The sequence below is a fragment of the Salmo salar genome, chromosome ssa15 (genome assembly GCF_905237065.1).
Source record: "Salmo salar chromosome ssa15, Ssal_v3.1, whole genome shotgun sequence".
Taxonomy (NCBI): domain Eukaryota; kingdom Metazoa; phylum Chordata; class Actinopteri; order Salmoniformes; family Salmonidae; genus Salmo; species Salmo salar.
The window spans coordinates 76,736,282-76,751,363 of NC_059456.1; the positions used below are offsets into that span (position 1 = coordinate 76,736,282).

The 15,082-nt window shown below is 44.2% G+C and overlaps 1 protein-coding gene across 1 annotated transcript in view; it reads left to right on the forward strand.

Annotated features, from left to right (window-relative positions):
• Nucleotides 1–15,082, forward strand: part of LOC106572092 (inositol 1,4,5-trisphosphate receptor type 3) — a 40,180-nt gene that overhangs the window by 20,985 nt on the left and 4,113 nt on the right. Inside the window, exons 20-50 of the mRNA XM_014145919.2 lie at nt 21–165; nt 333–477; nt 643–839; nt 974–1,094; nt 1,202–1,256; nt 1,351–1,516; nt 1,716–1,886; nt 1,991–2,065; nt 3,878–3,997; nt 4,112–4,234; nt 4,361–4,561; nt 4,831–5,082; nt 5,271–5,396; nt 5,476–5,601; nt 5,769–5,889; nt 6,067–6,248; nt 6,460–6,608; nt 6,915–7,023; nt 8,414–8,504; nt 8,577–8,752; nt 8,853–9,015; nt 9,218–9,408; nt 9,573–9,773; nt 9,943–10,053; nt 10,271–10,366; nt 10,526–10,627; nt 10,751–10,834; nt 13,331–13,441; nt 13,763–13,955; nt 14,074–14,193; nt 14,327–14,499. Coding sequence (XP_014001394.1) covers nt 21–165; nt 333–477; nt 643–839; nt 974–1,094; nt 1,202–1,256; nt 1,351–1,516; nt 1,716–1,886; nt 1,991–2,065; nt 3,878–3,997; nt 4,112–4,234; nt 4,361–4,561; nt 4,831–5,082; nt 5,271–5,396; nt 5,476–5,601; nt 5,769–5,889; nt 6,067–6,248; nt 6,460–6,608; nt 6,915–7,023; nt 8,414–8,504; nt 8,577–8,752; nt 8,853–9,015; nt 9,218–9,408; nt 9,573–9,773; nt 9,943–10,053; nt 10,271–10,366; nt 10,526–10,627; nt 10,751–10,834; nt 13,331–13,441; nt 13,763–13,955; nt 14,074–14,193; nt 14,327–14,499 — 4,396 coding nt within the window. The remainder of the gene's footprint in view (nt 1–20; nt 166–332; nt 478–642; nt 840–973; nt 1,095–1,201; nt 1,257–1,350; nt 1,517–1,715; nt 1,887–1,990; nt 2,066–3,877; nt 3,998–4,111; nt 4,235–4,360; nt 4,562–4,830; nt 5,083–5,270; nt 5,397–5,475; nt 5,602–5,768; nt 5,890–6,066; nt 6,249–6,459; nt 6,609–6,914; nt 7,024–8,413; nt 8,505–8,576; nt 8,753–8,852; nt 9,016–9,217; nt 9,409–9,572; nt 9,774–9,942; nt 10,054–10,270; nt 10,367–10,525; nt 10,628–10,750; nt 10,835–13,330; nt 13,442–13,762; nt 13,956–14,073; nt 14,194–14,326; nt 14,500–15,082) is intronic.

The window sequence follows — 15,082 nt, forward strand, 5'->3', positions numbered from 1 at the left end:
ATATCTCTTCCCTTTCTCAGTTATGACTCCAACATGGATGACTCGCGAGACAATAAGAAGAACAAGTTTGCCAACACCATGGTGTTCATGGAGGAGTACCTCAACAACGTCCTCAATGATGACTTGCCTTTCGCTGACGAGGAAAAGAACAAACTGACCTATGAGGTATCAATTCTCTTTTCTCATTCCTATTTCTACTTAGAATACTGTGAATACCTCCAGAACGCTGCTGCCTATATTTGGTATTGAGACGAGAACTCTCTGGCTCTCTACCACTTGGCCCGGAGAAGCCCCGATAGCATGATAACTGCTAGAATGTTCCGTCCCCTCAGGTGGTGAGCCTGGCCAGACACCTCATCTACTTTGGCTTCTACAGTTTCTTTGAGCTGCTGAGGTTGACACGGACCCTTCTGGGAATCATCGACTGCATCCCCAACCCTTCACTCATCAACCCCATGTTCCAGGACGATGGCAGTGGTAAGAGAATGAGAAACACCTCTACTCTGCATTTAAAATTATTATGAGAGAACTACCGCACGGCACCATTTTATAAAACAAATCAGCACAACCGACGTTCAGATTCAAGTTTCCTCGTGATTTTCACCATTGTAGTAATGATGCCACTCCCACTCTGTCTGTTAGGGAAGAACATGAAGCGTTCCATCCATGGCGTTGGCCAGATGATGTCCACCATGGTACTGAGCAGGAAACAGTCCATGTTTGGAGGTCCAGGCCGGAGTGCTTCCAACATAGAGGGCCAGAACCGCAGTAAGGACAGCATTGACAAACAGGACGTCACTGTCATGGACACCAAGCTGAAAATACTGGAAATCCTGCAGGTTAGAGCTTACTAGAACCCAGCACGTCTCATGAAATGATACAGACTGTTGAGTTTTACGCTTGTGAAAAATTACAGCCATTCAAGTATCCCTTTTATGCTAAGTGCTGTTCTTTATCTGTTGTTGATATGCAGTTTATCCTGAATGTCCGCCTGGACTATCGGCTCTCCTTCCTGCTTTCTGTCTTCAAAAAAGAGTTTGTTGATGTTTATCCCATGGCAGATGCCGATGCTACAACATCAATGGAGCAAGCAGGTAGTGCAGTGCCCATTTGAGGGACCCATTGCTCTCCACTAACCATACCTTATACAGTATTCATCTCTCCATCTAAATACATAACATTCTTAACTCTCTTTCAACAGCCACCATCAACCTGCAGTACATAGGAGAGCAGGCAGAGGCCATGTTTGGTGTGGGGTAGGTTCAGTACAGCACTGTAGACCCTCACCAGCATATGTTATGGTTTTGCCCCAGTGTGTTATGATAACCTGTGACTGTGTCCTCCTGTCAGGAAGGGGAACAGTATTCTGGAGGTGGATGATGAGGGAGGTCGTATGTTCCTGAGGGTGCTGATCCATCTCACCATGCATGACTACCCTCCTCTGGTCTCTGGAGCTCTACAGCTGCTCTTCAAACACTTCAGCCAGAGACAGGAGGTGCTGCACACATTCAAACAGGTAAGGAGACACAACTATCTGCAGTCACTGATGGTAAACAAAGGTGCGGCCAATAATGACCTGCACTTCAACTTGGTACCGTATCTGCTATTCCCTTTCTTATACAGTATCTATATATATTATTCATATACATGTTCTTTTCTGGTCTCTCAGTCACCGTCTCTCTGACACACTCTCTCTGTCTCCATGTTGTCCTCAGGTCCAGTTGCTGATCTCGGGCCAGGATGTTGATAACTACAAGCTGATAAAGAGCGACCTTGACCGTCTCCGCACCATGGTGGAGAAGTCTGAGCTCTGGGTGGACAAGAAGAGCAGCTCTGGAGGAGGGGAGGGGAAGAAAGACAAGAAGGACAAAAAAGAGAATGTAGAGGTGAGGGCGAGATACGTCTTCTCCATCTATGATAAGAAAGTGTGTAATAACATGTAGTAGCTATAAACTACTTCTCACTAACTGTACTTCTGATTTCCTTTTAGATGGCCTCAGAGGTTGCGACCCCCAAAAAAGAGAAGTCGGATAAGAGCAATGAGAACTACCAGAAAGTTAAAGATGTGTGTTTTGGTGTCCATTGACATGTCACTTTTTCCTTTATCCTGCTAGCATGTCCCATAGTCACTGTTTGTTTATTTATATATATATATCAGTTGAAGTCGGAAGTTTACATACACTTAGGATGGAGTCATTAAAACTTGTTTTTCAACCACTCCACAAATTTCTTGTTAACAAACTATAGTTTTGGCAAGTCGGTTAGGACATCTTCCTTGTGCATGACACTATACATTTTTCCAACATTTATTTACAGACAGATTATTTCACCTATAAGTCATTGGATCACAATTCCAGTGGGTCAGAAGTTTAAGTTGACTGTGCCTTTAAACAGCTTGGAAAATTCCAGGAAATGATGTCAAGGCTTTAGAAGCTTCTGATAGGTTAATTGACATAATTTGAGTCAATTGGAGGTGTACCTGTGGATGTATTTCAAGGCCTACCATCAAACTCAGTGCCTCTTTGCTTGACATCATGGGAAAATCAAAAGAAATCAGCCAAGACCTCTGAAAAAATATTGTAGACCTCCACACGTCTGGTTCATCCTTGGGAGCAATTTCCAAATGCCTGAAGGTACCATGTTCATCTGTACAAACAATAGTACGCAAGTATAAACACCATGGGACCACGCAGCCGTCATACCGCTCAGGAGGGAGACGTGTTCTGTCTCCTAGAGATTAACGTACTTTGGTGCGAGAAGTGCAAATCAATCCCAGAACAACAGCACAAGGACCTTGTGAAGATGCTGGAGGAAACGGGTACAAAAGTATCTATATCCACAGTAAAACAAGTCCTATATTAACATAACCTGAAAGGCCACTCAGCAAGGAAGAAGCCACTGCTCCAAAAAAGCCAGACTATGGTTTGCAACTGCACATGGGGACAAAGATCGTACTTTTTGGAGAAATGTCCTCTGGTCTGATGAAACAAAATGACCATCATTATGTTTGGAGGAAAAAGGGGGAGGCTTGCGTGCCGAAGAACACCATCCCAACCGTGAAGCACTGGGGTGGCAGCATCATGTTGTGGGGGTGCTTTGCTGCAGGAGGGACTGGTGCACTTCACAAAATAGATGGCATCATGAGGGAGGAAAATTATGTGGATATATTGAAGCAACATCTGAAGACATCAGTCAGGAAGCTAAAGCTTGGTCGCAAATGGGTCTTCCAAATGGACAATGACCCCAAGCATACTTCCAAAGTTGTGGCAAAATGGCTTAAGGACAACAAAGTCAAGGTATTGGAGTGGCCATCACAAAGCCCTGACCTCAATCCTATAGAAAATATGTGGGCAGAACTGAAAAAGCGTGTGCGAGCAAAGAGGCCTACAAACCTGACTCAGTTACACCAGTTCTGTCTGGAGGAATGGGCCAAAATTCACTCAACTTATTGTGGGAAGCTTGTGGAAGGCTACCTGAAACGTTTAACCCATGTTAAACAATTTAAAGGCAATGCTACCAAATACTAATTAAGTGTATGTTAACTTCTGACCCACTGAGAATGTGATGAAAGCTGAAATCATTCTCTACTATTATTCTGACATTTCACATTCTTAAAATAAAGTGGTGATAACTGACCTAAGATGGAATTTTTGCTAAGATTAAATGTCAGGAATTGTGAACAACTGAGTTTAAATGTATTTGGCTAAGGTGCATGTAAACTTCAACTGTATTATTTTATTCCAGATCCCCTCTACTCTTCCTGGGGTCCAATTATTAGACACTGCTCTACCATAACATATGTACAATACAAAATTAATAATACTGCACTGTTGAGTAGTGTTTGGCCGTATTTCTGAAGACATTCTCTTTACCCCAGATCTTGGAGCGTCTGAATAAGATGTGCAGCTCGGGTGTGTGGAAGAAACAGCAGAGACTCCTGAAGAACATGGGAGCCCACAAAGTGATGCTGGACCTGCTGCAAGTGTCATACGATCAGGTGAGGGATGTACGTGAGCTGTGCCTTACCCCCACTCTGACAACCAAACACATAGTATTGGACTAACGTTACCTCGCTGTCTCGCTCTCTCTCACGCACTTTCCTGGTTCTCAGCATGACACCAAGATGCAGGGGATCATCAAGTGCACTCACCTGTTCCTGCAGAAGTTCTGCATGGGGAACCTGGAGAACCAGATGCTCCTCCATAAGAACCTCAGTCTCTTTCTCAACCCAGGCGTGAGTGAATTCACACACAGCTTTTATTGCCTTTTCTACTTCCATCCCTCCTGTTTTCATCACACAATAATGTCCTTTCTGTCCCTCCCTCCTCTCTTGCTCTCTCTCTCTCTTCTCCCCCCCCAGCTCATGGAGGCAGAGACAGTGCAGCACATCTTCAGCAATAACTACCAACTGTGTACAGAGATCAGTGAGAACGTGCTGCAGCACTTCATCCACTGCCTGGCCACTCACGGACGCCACGTCCAGTACCTCAACTTCCTGCACACCATCATCAAGGCCGAGGGGAAGTACGTGAAGAAGTGCCAGGACATGATCATGACTGAGGTAAGACAACCTCCCACGCAACTTGCTTTTAACTTTGTTTCATTGGTATGGAATCCTCGAAAAGTTGTAAATAAGGCTGCAGTTTTTCAATGTTTATAAAATCTTAGTGAAACATCTAGTCTGTCTTACAATCAAATATTTGTGCGAAACCCAGATGAGTAATTGAAAAATAACAGATGAACCACCTCCAAGCACTCACAAGCCACATTAATCATATCAGCGATGATGTAATTGTTTATCCCACACGGTGTGCTTGCTTTACCCTCTAGTTAACCAACGCCGGTGAGGATGTGGTGGTGTTTTATAATGACAAGGCATCATTTGCCACCATGCTGGAGCTGATGGCAGAGTCCAGGGAGGGGGTTCAGGAGCACAGCCCCCTGCGCTACCACATCTCTCTGGTAGAGCTGCTATCTGCCTGCGCTGAGGGAAAGAACGTTTACACAGAGATCAAATGTACCTCGCTGCTGCCCCTAGAAGACGTGGTGAGAGTGGTCACACACGAGGACTGCATCACAGAGGTACGTCTGAAATGGAGCAAGTATACAATTAGTTGGTAGCCTACGTCGTCCTCAGTTCGACAAACCACAGCAGCATGCAATGATATGCAGACATGCAACTGCAGAGGTAATGGAAACCATTATCATTACAAAATGTACAGAGGCCTGAGCCAGCTGTATGTGTTCATGTTTACCCTTGTGGTCCTCAGGTGAAGGTTGCCTACGTGAACTTTGTGAACCACTGCTACGTAGATACAGAGGTAGAGATGAAGGAGATTTACACCAGCAATCACATCTGGAAGCTGTTTGAGGACTTCACTGTGGACATGGCCAGGGTAAGTCTCACTCCCTAATCAGTGGGACTGCTCTTACCCACAAGTTTCATCATCTCTAACCGCTCTCTTTTCCCTCTAGGTGTGTAACAAGAGAGAGAAGCGTCTGACGGACCCTATCCTGGAGAAGTACATAATCAACGTGGTGTTTGATACCATCAATGCCTTCTTCAGCTCCCCCTTCTCTGAAAACAGCACCTCTCTACAGGTCAGTCAGCTCTGATGCTACTGCCTACTCCAAGGCTGTGATATAGAGTTTACTGTAATGCACTGTTTAGCAGAGTGTTTGTATTGTGTCTGACAGTATTTGTGTGGTCATTTAACATGTCATGAATTCTCATCGTGTGATTTTCCTTCCTCTGTGCCTGTAACCAGACCCACCACACCATAGTAACACAGCTGCTCCAGTCTAGCATGCGTCTGCTGGACTGTCCCTGGCTGCAGCAGCAACACAGAGGCCTGGTGGAGACCTGCATCCGCACCCTGGCTATGACAGGTGAGACAGGCCTACTGCAGGGCCCAGAGGTGGGCTACATTTAGGGCCACACAGGGTCAAACTAGGGTTGCATTCCTTTGTTAAATGACTTTAGATTTTTCGACATGGTTTGAGTGGGAGTACCTTTTTGAACTCAGTGATGACTTTCCCCGATCTTGTGTGTGTGTGTGTGTGCAGCGAAGAACCGCTCCATCTCCCTGCCTCTGGACCTGGAGTCTCAGATCACCACCATGCTGAGCAGCAGTGCTCCCAACTCTCTGTCCCGCTCCAACCCCAACTACAAGAGTTCCACCCGCTCCAGCCGCCCCTCCGCCCCCAACAACCCCTGGGACTACAAGAACATCATCGAGAAGCTGCAGGTTCGACCCTTAAAACGACTCTTTAATTACCCTGCTGCCTTCTCCCCCTCCTGTATCCGTCACTTTATTCAGCCATAGCCACAACCGAATTACACATGACATCATTCCTTGGCCTCTGTCTCTCTCTGGTTTGTTCCCTGTTCTTGAGGGTTTGGTGTTTGACACAGTGGGTGTATATTCCCTGTCCCTCTATCTATGCTGTGATGTTCAGGACATCATCAACACCCTGGAGGAGCGTCTGAAGCCGCTGGTGAATGCAGAGCTGTCTGTTCTGGTGGATGTCCTGCATCAGCCTGAACTCCTCTTCCTGGAGGGGACGGACGCACGGCAACGCTGCGAATCAGGGGGCTTCATCTCCAAGTAAGGGTCTGCATCTGAAATGGCACCCTGTTCTCTACGTAGTGCACTACTTTGGACCAAAACCCTAAGGGAGGTCCTGGTCAAAAGTAGTGCACTATATAGGGAATAGGGTGCCATTTTGAAGTCAATGATATGTCACTATGGTGTGGGGGCTGTGTTGTGTGGGGATGATAGTGTTTATTTACCAACACAGTCACTGGGATTTACACATGCAAATATTTACTCATGCAAACTCACTGCAAAGTGCAATAAAGAGCATTTTTGGCATGGTATGGATGAGGTCTAACGCTGTCTTTGTGAACCCAGACTGATTCAGCACACTAAAGCCCTGATGAGCTCAGAGGAGAAGCTATGCATCAAGGTTCTGAGGACCCTGCAGGAGATGCTCATACGCACACTGGACTTTGACGAGAAGGTAAAGACTTATGACCAGTCAGTGTAGGTCTTGGAGATCAACCAATATAATATCTTAGTGTATTTAAAGGCCCAGCGCAGTCAAAAACGTAATTTCCTTTAATATACCGAACAAGAATATGAGCGCAACATGCAACAATTTCAATGATTTTACTGAGTTACTGTTCATATAAGGAAATCAGTCAATTTAAATAAATGAATTAGGCCCTAATCTATGGATTTCACATGACTGGCCAGGGGTGCACCCATGGGTGGGCCTGGGAGGGCATAGGCCCTCCCACTTGGGAGCCATGCCCAGCCAATCACAATGAGTTTTTCCCCACAAAGGGGCTTTATTACAGACAGAAATACTCCTCAGTTTCATCAGCTGTCCTTGTGGCTGGTCTCAGACGATCCCACATGTAAAGCCGGATGTGGAGGTCCTGGGCTGGCTTAGTTACACGTGGTCTGCGGTTGTGAGGCCGGTTGGATGTACTGCCAAATTCCTTAAAACGACGTTGGTAGAGAAATGAACAATAATCCTCTGTCAAAAGATCTGGTGGACATTTCTGCAGTCAGCATGCCAATTGCACGCTCCCTCAAAACTTGAGACATTTGTGGCATTGTGTTGTGTGACAAAACTGCACATTATAGAGTGGCCTTTTGTCCCCTGTACAAGGTTCACCTGTGTAATGATCACACTGTCTAATCAGCCTCTTGATATGCCCCACCTGTCAGGTGGATGGATTATCTTGGCAAAGGAGAAATGTTCACGAACAGGGATGTAAACAAATTTGTTAACAAAATTTGAGAGAAATACGATGTTTGTGTGTGTAGAAAAATTCTGTGATCTTTTATTTCAGGTCATGAAACATTGGACCAACACTACATGTTGCGTTTATATTTGTGTTCAGTATATATATTTCCACACCTGGTTGGAATAATACTGTGACATTGTGAAAATGATGATTATGCTCTTTTAGTATAAGAGCTTTTTGAAAAGACCGCCTGCAATGTCTGCCTGTTTTGGTGAGATGGAGTTTTGGCCGGCCTAGTGACATCAATAGACCAATAAGAAAGAGAGTTCCAAACATCTCTGCCAATAACAGCTAGGTTTCAGTTTTCCCCTCCCCACTCAGACCACTCCCAGACAATCCTATGAAAATGATTGCTTGAAAAATTGCTCTTTGCTAAGAAGCTATTTGTTTTCAATTAAAATGGTAAAAATGGAACAATCACTGTAAGGCATTTAATTGTTACCCAGAAATGATTTGATATTGAGATCAGAAGGCTGCATTGGAACTTTAACAGAGGTTTTATGAAGGTGCTTATTGAGGTACTATTTGGGTAGAAACTATCCAGTGTGCGTATGCTAACCATGTCTCTGTGTGACTGAATGCCTCTCCAATCAGGGCATTGCACTGAGGAAGGTGCTGCTACAGAACTACCTCTTCACCAACAAGAAGAACAGCAAGGGAGATCTGGTTGAACTTGGAGCAACAGGTTTGTTTATATTAGGCTTATAACATGATTGTTACTGATTTGTGTATATATTTACCGTGTGTTAATGTGTAGGTGCTGAGCAGGAGAGAGACTGGGCAGCTGTAGCTGCAGTCCAGTGTCGCCTGGACAGGGAGGGTGGCACAAAGCTCTTTACTGACCTCGTCATGAGCACCAAGAACGACAAGATCTTCCAGGAGAGCATCCAGCTGGCCATATGTCTGCTGGAGGGGGGGAACACAGAGATCCAGGTTAGATGTAACACAGTATAGCCTACTGTACGAGGCAGGTGCATGGTGATTCTTTCCTTATAATAATGCACTGATCCTCCTCCTTTCTGATTTCCTTCAGAACTCCTTCTACAAGCTGATGATGGGGGACAACAAGTCTGAGAAGTTCTTCAAGGTCCTCCACGACCGGATGAAAAACGCCCAGATGGACATCAAGGCCAACGTATCAGTCAGCGTGGGAGAGATGAGTAACAAAGCCAATGACAACAAAGACCTGGAGACCAGTGAGTGGGACACTACTCTGATCTTACATAGTCAAATGCAGGTTTAGATTGTAGTGATTTATAAAAAATAATGATGGTCATTTATGAGAAACAATGATTCTGTGTCAATGACTACGTAAGTCTATGGTAAGGACATTGTTGGTGTGTTTTGAACTGTCACTTCACTCTTCATGGTGCCCTCCCTGGTATTTGTCCCTGACAGGCTCTGGTGGGTTGGTTCTACCTGCGACTACTCTGCCTCTCTTGGCCCCCTCCATCGCCCAGGTCACTGCCCTGGCTTCGGAGCCTGAGCAGAAGGAGGTGGAGACCGAGATGGGCCCTGCGATCATCATTATGAAACCCATCCTGCGCTTCCTCCAGCTGCTCTGTGAGAACCACAACCAGGATCTGCAGGTGAGAGGAAGAACAAGCACCACTTATACAGCTGATACTGCTCTCTGCTGAGGTGTAAACAGACTGATGTTATTCTACAGAAACTCTCCTGTGAGGTAGCTACTAGCTAGGGTGATTTAAAAACTGTTATGGTCTGATTGACCTATTGACCATCCTTCTCCCAGAACTTCCTTCGCTGCCAGAACAACAAGACCAACTACAACCTGGTGTGTGAGACTCTGCAGTTCCTGGACATCATGTGTGGCAGCACCACGGGAGGCCTGGGCCTGCTGGGCCTCTACATCAACGAGAGCAACGTGGGCCTCATCACCCAGACCCTGGAGACGCTCACAGAGTACTGCCAGGGCCCCTGCCAGGAGAACCAGGTCAGATGGCCACACACAGAGTGCTACGGAAATTATTACTTTAAACAGAAACTTTGATAAAGCCGCCAGGAATGAGGTTTATTCAAAGTTCCATTAGGTTTCAGACAAATAACACAGGGTTGTTTTGTCATAATGATAATAACTTTCTAGGTGTGCTTTGTTTTTGTAGACTTGTATAGTGACCCATGAATCGAATGGCATCGACATCATCACAGCCCTCATACTGAATGACATCAGTCCTCTGTGTCGTTACCGCATGGAGATGGTGCTGCAGCTCAAGGTTCATTTCACTTACTGTTCTTTTACAGATTTTTGTGTCCAAGCTCCTCTGTGTCCAAGCTCCTCTGTGTCCAAGCTCCTCTGTGTCCAAGCTCCTCTGTGTCCAAGCTCCTCTGTGTCCAAGCTCCTCTGTGTCCTCACTCACTCGTCTGTGTCCTCACTCACTCGTCTGTGTCCTCACTCTGAATTGACATGGTCGGTAACGGTGTTGTTTCCAGGACAACGCCTCCAAGCTGCTACTGGCTCTGATGGAAAGTCGCCATGACAACGAGAATGCCGAGAGGATACTGTTCAACCTCAGACCTCGGGAACTGGTCAGAGCAAATACTCATTTCTATTTCTTCTTCTCTCTCTCTTTTTTCTCCTCATTATTTTTATACTAACTAGCCTCTAAAATGGCAATTGTATACACATATCAAGGTGCAGCACACTACAGAATACACCAGTCAACATTAGTATCACACTGTCACCAGGTGAAGGTGATAAAGAAAGCCTACCAGCAGGAGAGTGAATGTGAAGGTGGAGAGGTGTCACCTCAAGAGGTCGGCCACAACATCTACATCCTGGCACTTCAGGTAACGCTCCCGTTCAGATTAATGGAGTGGATATATACACTCCTATAATAACGTAATAAGGTCATGTTAGAGAATAATGCTTTCACATGCTATGCTTCTGATTGTGGGCCATGTTTTGGTCAGCTGGCGAGGCACAATAAGATCCTGCTCAATCTGCTGAAACCTGCAAAGAGGACCAAGGAGGGAGAGGAGGGCATATCCTCTATGGTGAGTGTCTTTCTCTCTCTCAATATCAATTCAATTTCAATTTAAGGGGATTTATTGGCATGGGAAACACATGTTTACATTGCCAAAGCAAGTGAAATAGGTAATAACCAAAAGTGAAATAAACAATTTAAAAAATGAACAGTAACTCTCTGATTCAGAGGGGTTGGGTTAAATGTCCCTTTCTCTCTGTCAGCTGTTGCATTCATTTGATCGCTTTTGTATTTTCATTCCCTTCTGGGCAGAATTCTTTGTAGCCTTTCTAATGTGTGTTTATTTGAAGTCAGGGTATTTGTTCAAGACAAGCTTCAGCAAATCTGGTCTTCTCATTAGAAGAGGAAGTTGCCTCACTCTGTACTTCTGTGCTGCAGCTGCTCGCATTCATGGCAGCAGTGACTCACTGCAAACTTTGTTTAACAACGGATTTTAGCGTTACATGGGGATATTTTCATATCTGTGATTTGTTGAAAATGCCTGAAAATGGTTCAACATAAAGCGAGACTAAAAGTATTATAAAACTGGTTGTTTGGATCCTGGATGCTGATTGGTTGATATGCGGGTGTTGTGGGACAACCCCCGTAAAATACCATGTGTTAATGTCGTAATTCCACTGTCCTGCAGCAGGAAATTCATAAACTTCATCATCCTCTGGGGAAAAAAGCATCTACACATTTCTTTTTCCATGCTGCTGTTTGGTTTGCAACAGTTGGGGGTTGTAAAAACCTACATGTCTGGCTCTATGACCTGTGCAACAATGTATCATTTTACAAATGCAATCTCTCCGTTATCCCAAGAATGATAGTGAAACGAATAATTCACCATGGAATCCGTAAACACTCAGGCTGGTTAATGAATTAATGGAATTCTATGTAGGCCTATTGGATATGTATTAACCTCTAAAAGTCTAAGCCGTTGGGGGTGGGTACTAAGCTAACATATGGAATTGTTTTAAGATGGTCATACCATGGATCATTTAGTGTTTGATTTAGAATTTTAGGACCCCTGTAGGTATAAAAAAAAGATGTACAACATTTTTGGGGGATAAAATATTGCATTTGGGCTTTAGTACTATAAAACGCATTGAATAACACATTCATAAATGGATAAACAGACAGTCAATAATATCATAAGGAATCAGGTTTTGAAGTGTCTGTCCTATATCTAGGAGATGTAAGAAATTTCAGGAAATATTTGTGTTTTTTGGACACACATAAGCCTCCATACTTCAGTTCATTTTTTAAAACTGGTAGCTGGTTACCTTCACAGGAGTCCCTTGACACTTGTAGGGGTCATAGAGCAAAACGGAGAACACCATCGCGTTTGTCATAATATGGTCATATTAGTAGGCCAAACCATTCAGACGCTACAGACATTTTTGGGTTGTCTCCTGGTCTGACAAACAGAGCTGTAGCGGATGGCTGAAATAGGCTGATGAGGATTAAGATGCAGTTTAAATTGACAGATTTTGATGGATTATTTTATTATGTTACTGAGATTGACGCACGGCTGTGTCAATAGACTCTTAAGGATTTATTAAATAATTATTTATTTAAGTATTTGTCTCATCATTGAATCTCTTCTAGCTAGCTACATGCCAATGATTTGTTTAGCGTAGCAATGTCGAATGATTAGAATTAACGACTGGGTTAAAATATGAGAAAATAACTAAGGACCAGTCCGCTTGGGTAGTAACACCAGAATGCAAAAGTTATCCAATGCGGGCATGGAGGCATGGGAAATAATGGCTGTGAGAGCTCACTCAATAGTTATTGGTAGCCCCTAACATGGAGAACAGAAAGCGCTGGAGTGCCATTTTAGCTGGCGATGATGTGAGTCGGACGTCCCATGCTCCGCCAAAGAAGAGGCAAACAAACACTGGCTGTCACCAACCAGTGCCAGGACCATGGACAGTTCTTCCACTCGTGTGCCATCAACAGAAACATCACTATTAACATCACCAACTAACTTTGGACTCGCCAACCCTAATAGTTGTTGGATAGTTAATAAATCATTATCATTGAATTTCTGCTAGCTAGCTACATTCCAATGATTTGTTTAGCATAACAACGTCGAATGAATATAATTATTAGTTTTAACGACTGGGTCAAAACATGACAAAATAGCTAGCCAGCCCGCTTGGGTAGCAGTTTTAGAATGCAAAAAAACAAATTTGCTCGTTAAAATAATGTTTTTAATGAAAAAATGTCTTTCATATTTGTATAAATCTTTTGGTAACTGTTTTATAAAAGCAATAAGGTCCTAGAAACCAGGGATTCTCGTATAATAACTCCTTCCTAAAGGCTGTTCCTGGCTCGACGCGAACAGAGTGATCACACCATAATCCCTGTGTTATCATGTTTTATTGCTTAAGTATATCATGTGGAGGTAGAATTGAAACAAGCTGAATGGGGAATGCTAGGTTGCTCAGATCCACTGATAATGCTCTTTAGTATTATTATTGTTGTTGTTGTTAATGTTTGTCCTGTTGACTTCCCGCAGTTGAACCTGAACAATCGTCCGCTCTCTCAAATGTTGAAATCTACCGTGCCAGTAGAGAGTGAGGAGCAGGACCCACTGGAGTTCTATGACCAGCACACTTCACAGATAGAGGTCTCTACACTTCTCCCTCAACTCACCCGTACTACAGTAGTCGATATTTCTAATTGGAAATAGTTCAGTTCAACTGAAGTGCCCACTGCATAAAAGTATTGAATGATGATAATAATATAACAACAATAAAAATAATGAATGTCATTTAGCAGATGCTTTTATCCAAAGCGACTCAGTCATGCGTGCATATATTTTATGTACAGCTGGTCATGGGAATCAAACGCACTATCCTGGCATTGCATGCACCACGCTCTACTAACTGAGCTACAGAGGACCAAAAGACCCCTATCCTAACTTGTCTGTCCCTTCTCGTCCGGTCAGATTGTGCGTGAGGACCGCAGCATGGAGCAGATCGTGTTTCCCATTCATCCCATCTGTGAGTTCCTGACGGAGGAGTCCAAGTTCCGTGTGTTCAACACCACCGAGCAGGACGAGCAGGGCAGCAAGGTCACACACTTTTTCCAGCAGGCCTCCTTCCTCCACAACGAGATGGAGTGGCAGAAGAAGCTCCGCAGTAAGCCAGGCTCAGCTGATCCAGTAGATATTTTCTACTGGCCTCAACGTTTCCTCTCTATCTCGCTATCTCATGCTGTTTGATGATAGAAGACTGAAGAGTGTTGTTTGTGTTTCAGGTATGCCGGTGCTGTTTTGGTTCTCTCGCAGGATGAGCACCTGGGGCAGCATCTCCTTTAACCTGGCCGTCTTCATCAACCTCATCATCGCTTTCTTCTACCCCTACGACTCAGGCCAAGGTGTGTGTGTGTGTGTGTGTGTGTGTGTGCCCATAGTCATTATCCTGTGTACTTATTGAAGACAATAATTATGAGAAACTGAGACGTAAATGTTTTATATATTGATGATCCCAATGTGATTGCTGTCCTCCAGGTGCGATAGATGACTCGATGCTGTCCATGCTGTTCTGGGGTTTCCTGGGTCTGTCTGTCATGGGCATGTTTTCCAAACGCTACGGCCTCAGGCCCTTCACTGTGGCCCTCATACTGCGCTCCATATACTGCTTCGGCATCGGCCCCACTCTCATCCTACTGGGCACCCTCAATGTAAGCCTCACTTATGAGTGAATTCTAACTTCTACTTGAGTCATGCAACACAACCCTATACCACACCTTGATGATAAGATGAATATCATCAGGGTTGGGGAGTCACGGAATAAGGGATTACAAAAACCGGTAACTGCAAAAATATTGTAATCAGATTACAGATACTTTTGAAAAACGAGAATTACTATGAGGATTACTTTTCAATTCAGAAAGGATATTTGCTGAAAAAAAAATATTTGACCCTTCTCTGTTTTCTGAATGACATTCAAATCAGCATTGACAAAAGGCGCAAGTTAAGTTTCTTCCAACTGACTCTGACCACAAGTCAGAGACCACTATGATGACACACCAAACGTGTTTGATGGATCGCGGGAATAGAGCAGGAATAGGCTTTTGTAGGCTACAGTCCAAGCTATGTCTTCCAATGGTGTGACTGCTGTCGGCATCCAAAGATTATCCAACTTGAATAAACATTGAATAGAATTATTATTGATATCTACATAGCGCATTGATGTGAATCACGCTGCTGCTCTCATTTAGCTATTTGTGCCTTATGGATTCTGGTTGTTGTGGATGGCTGTTC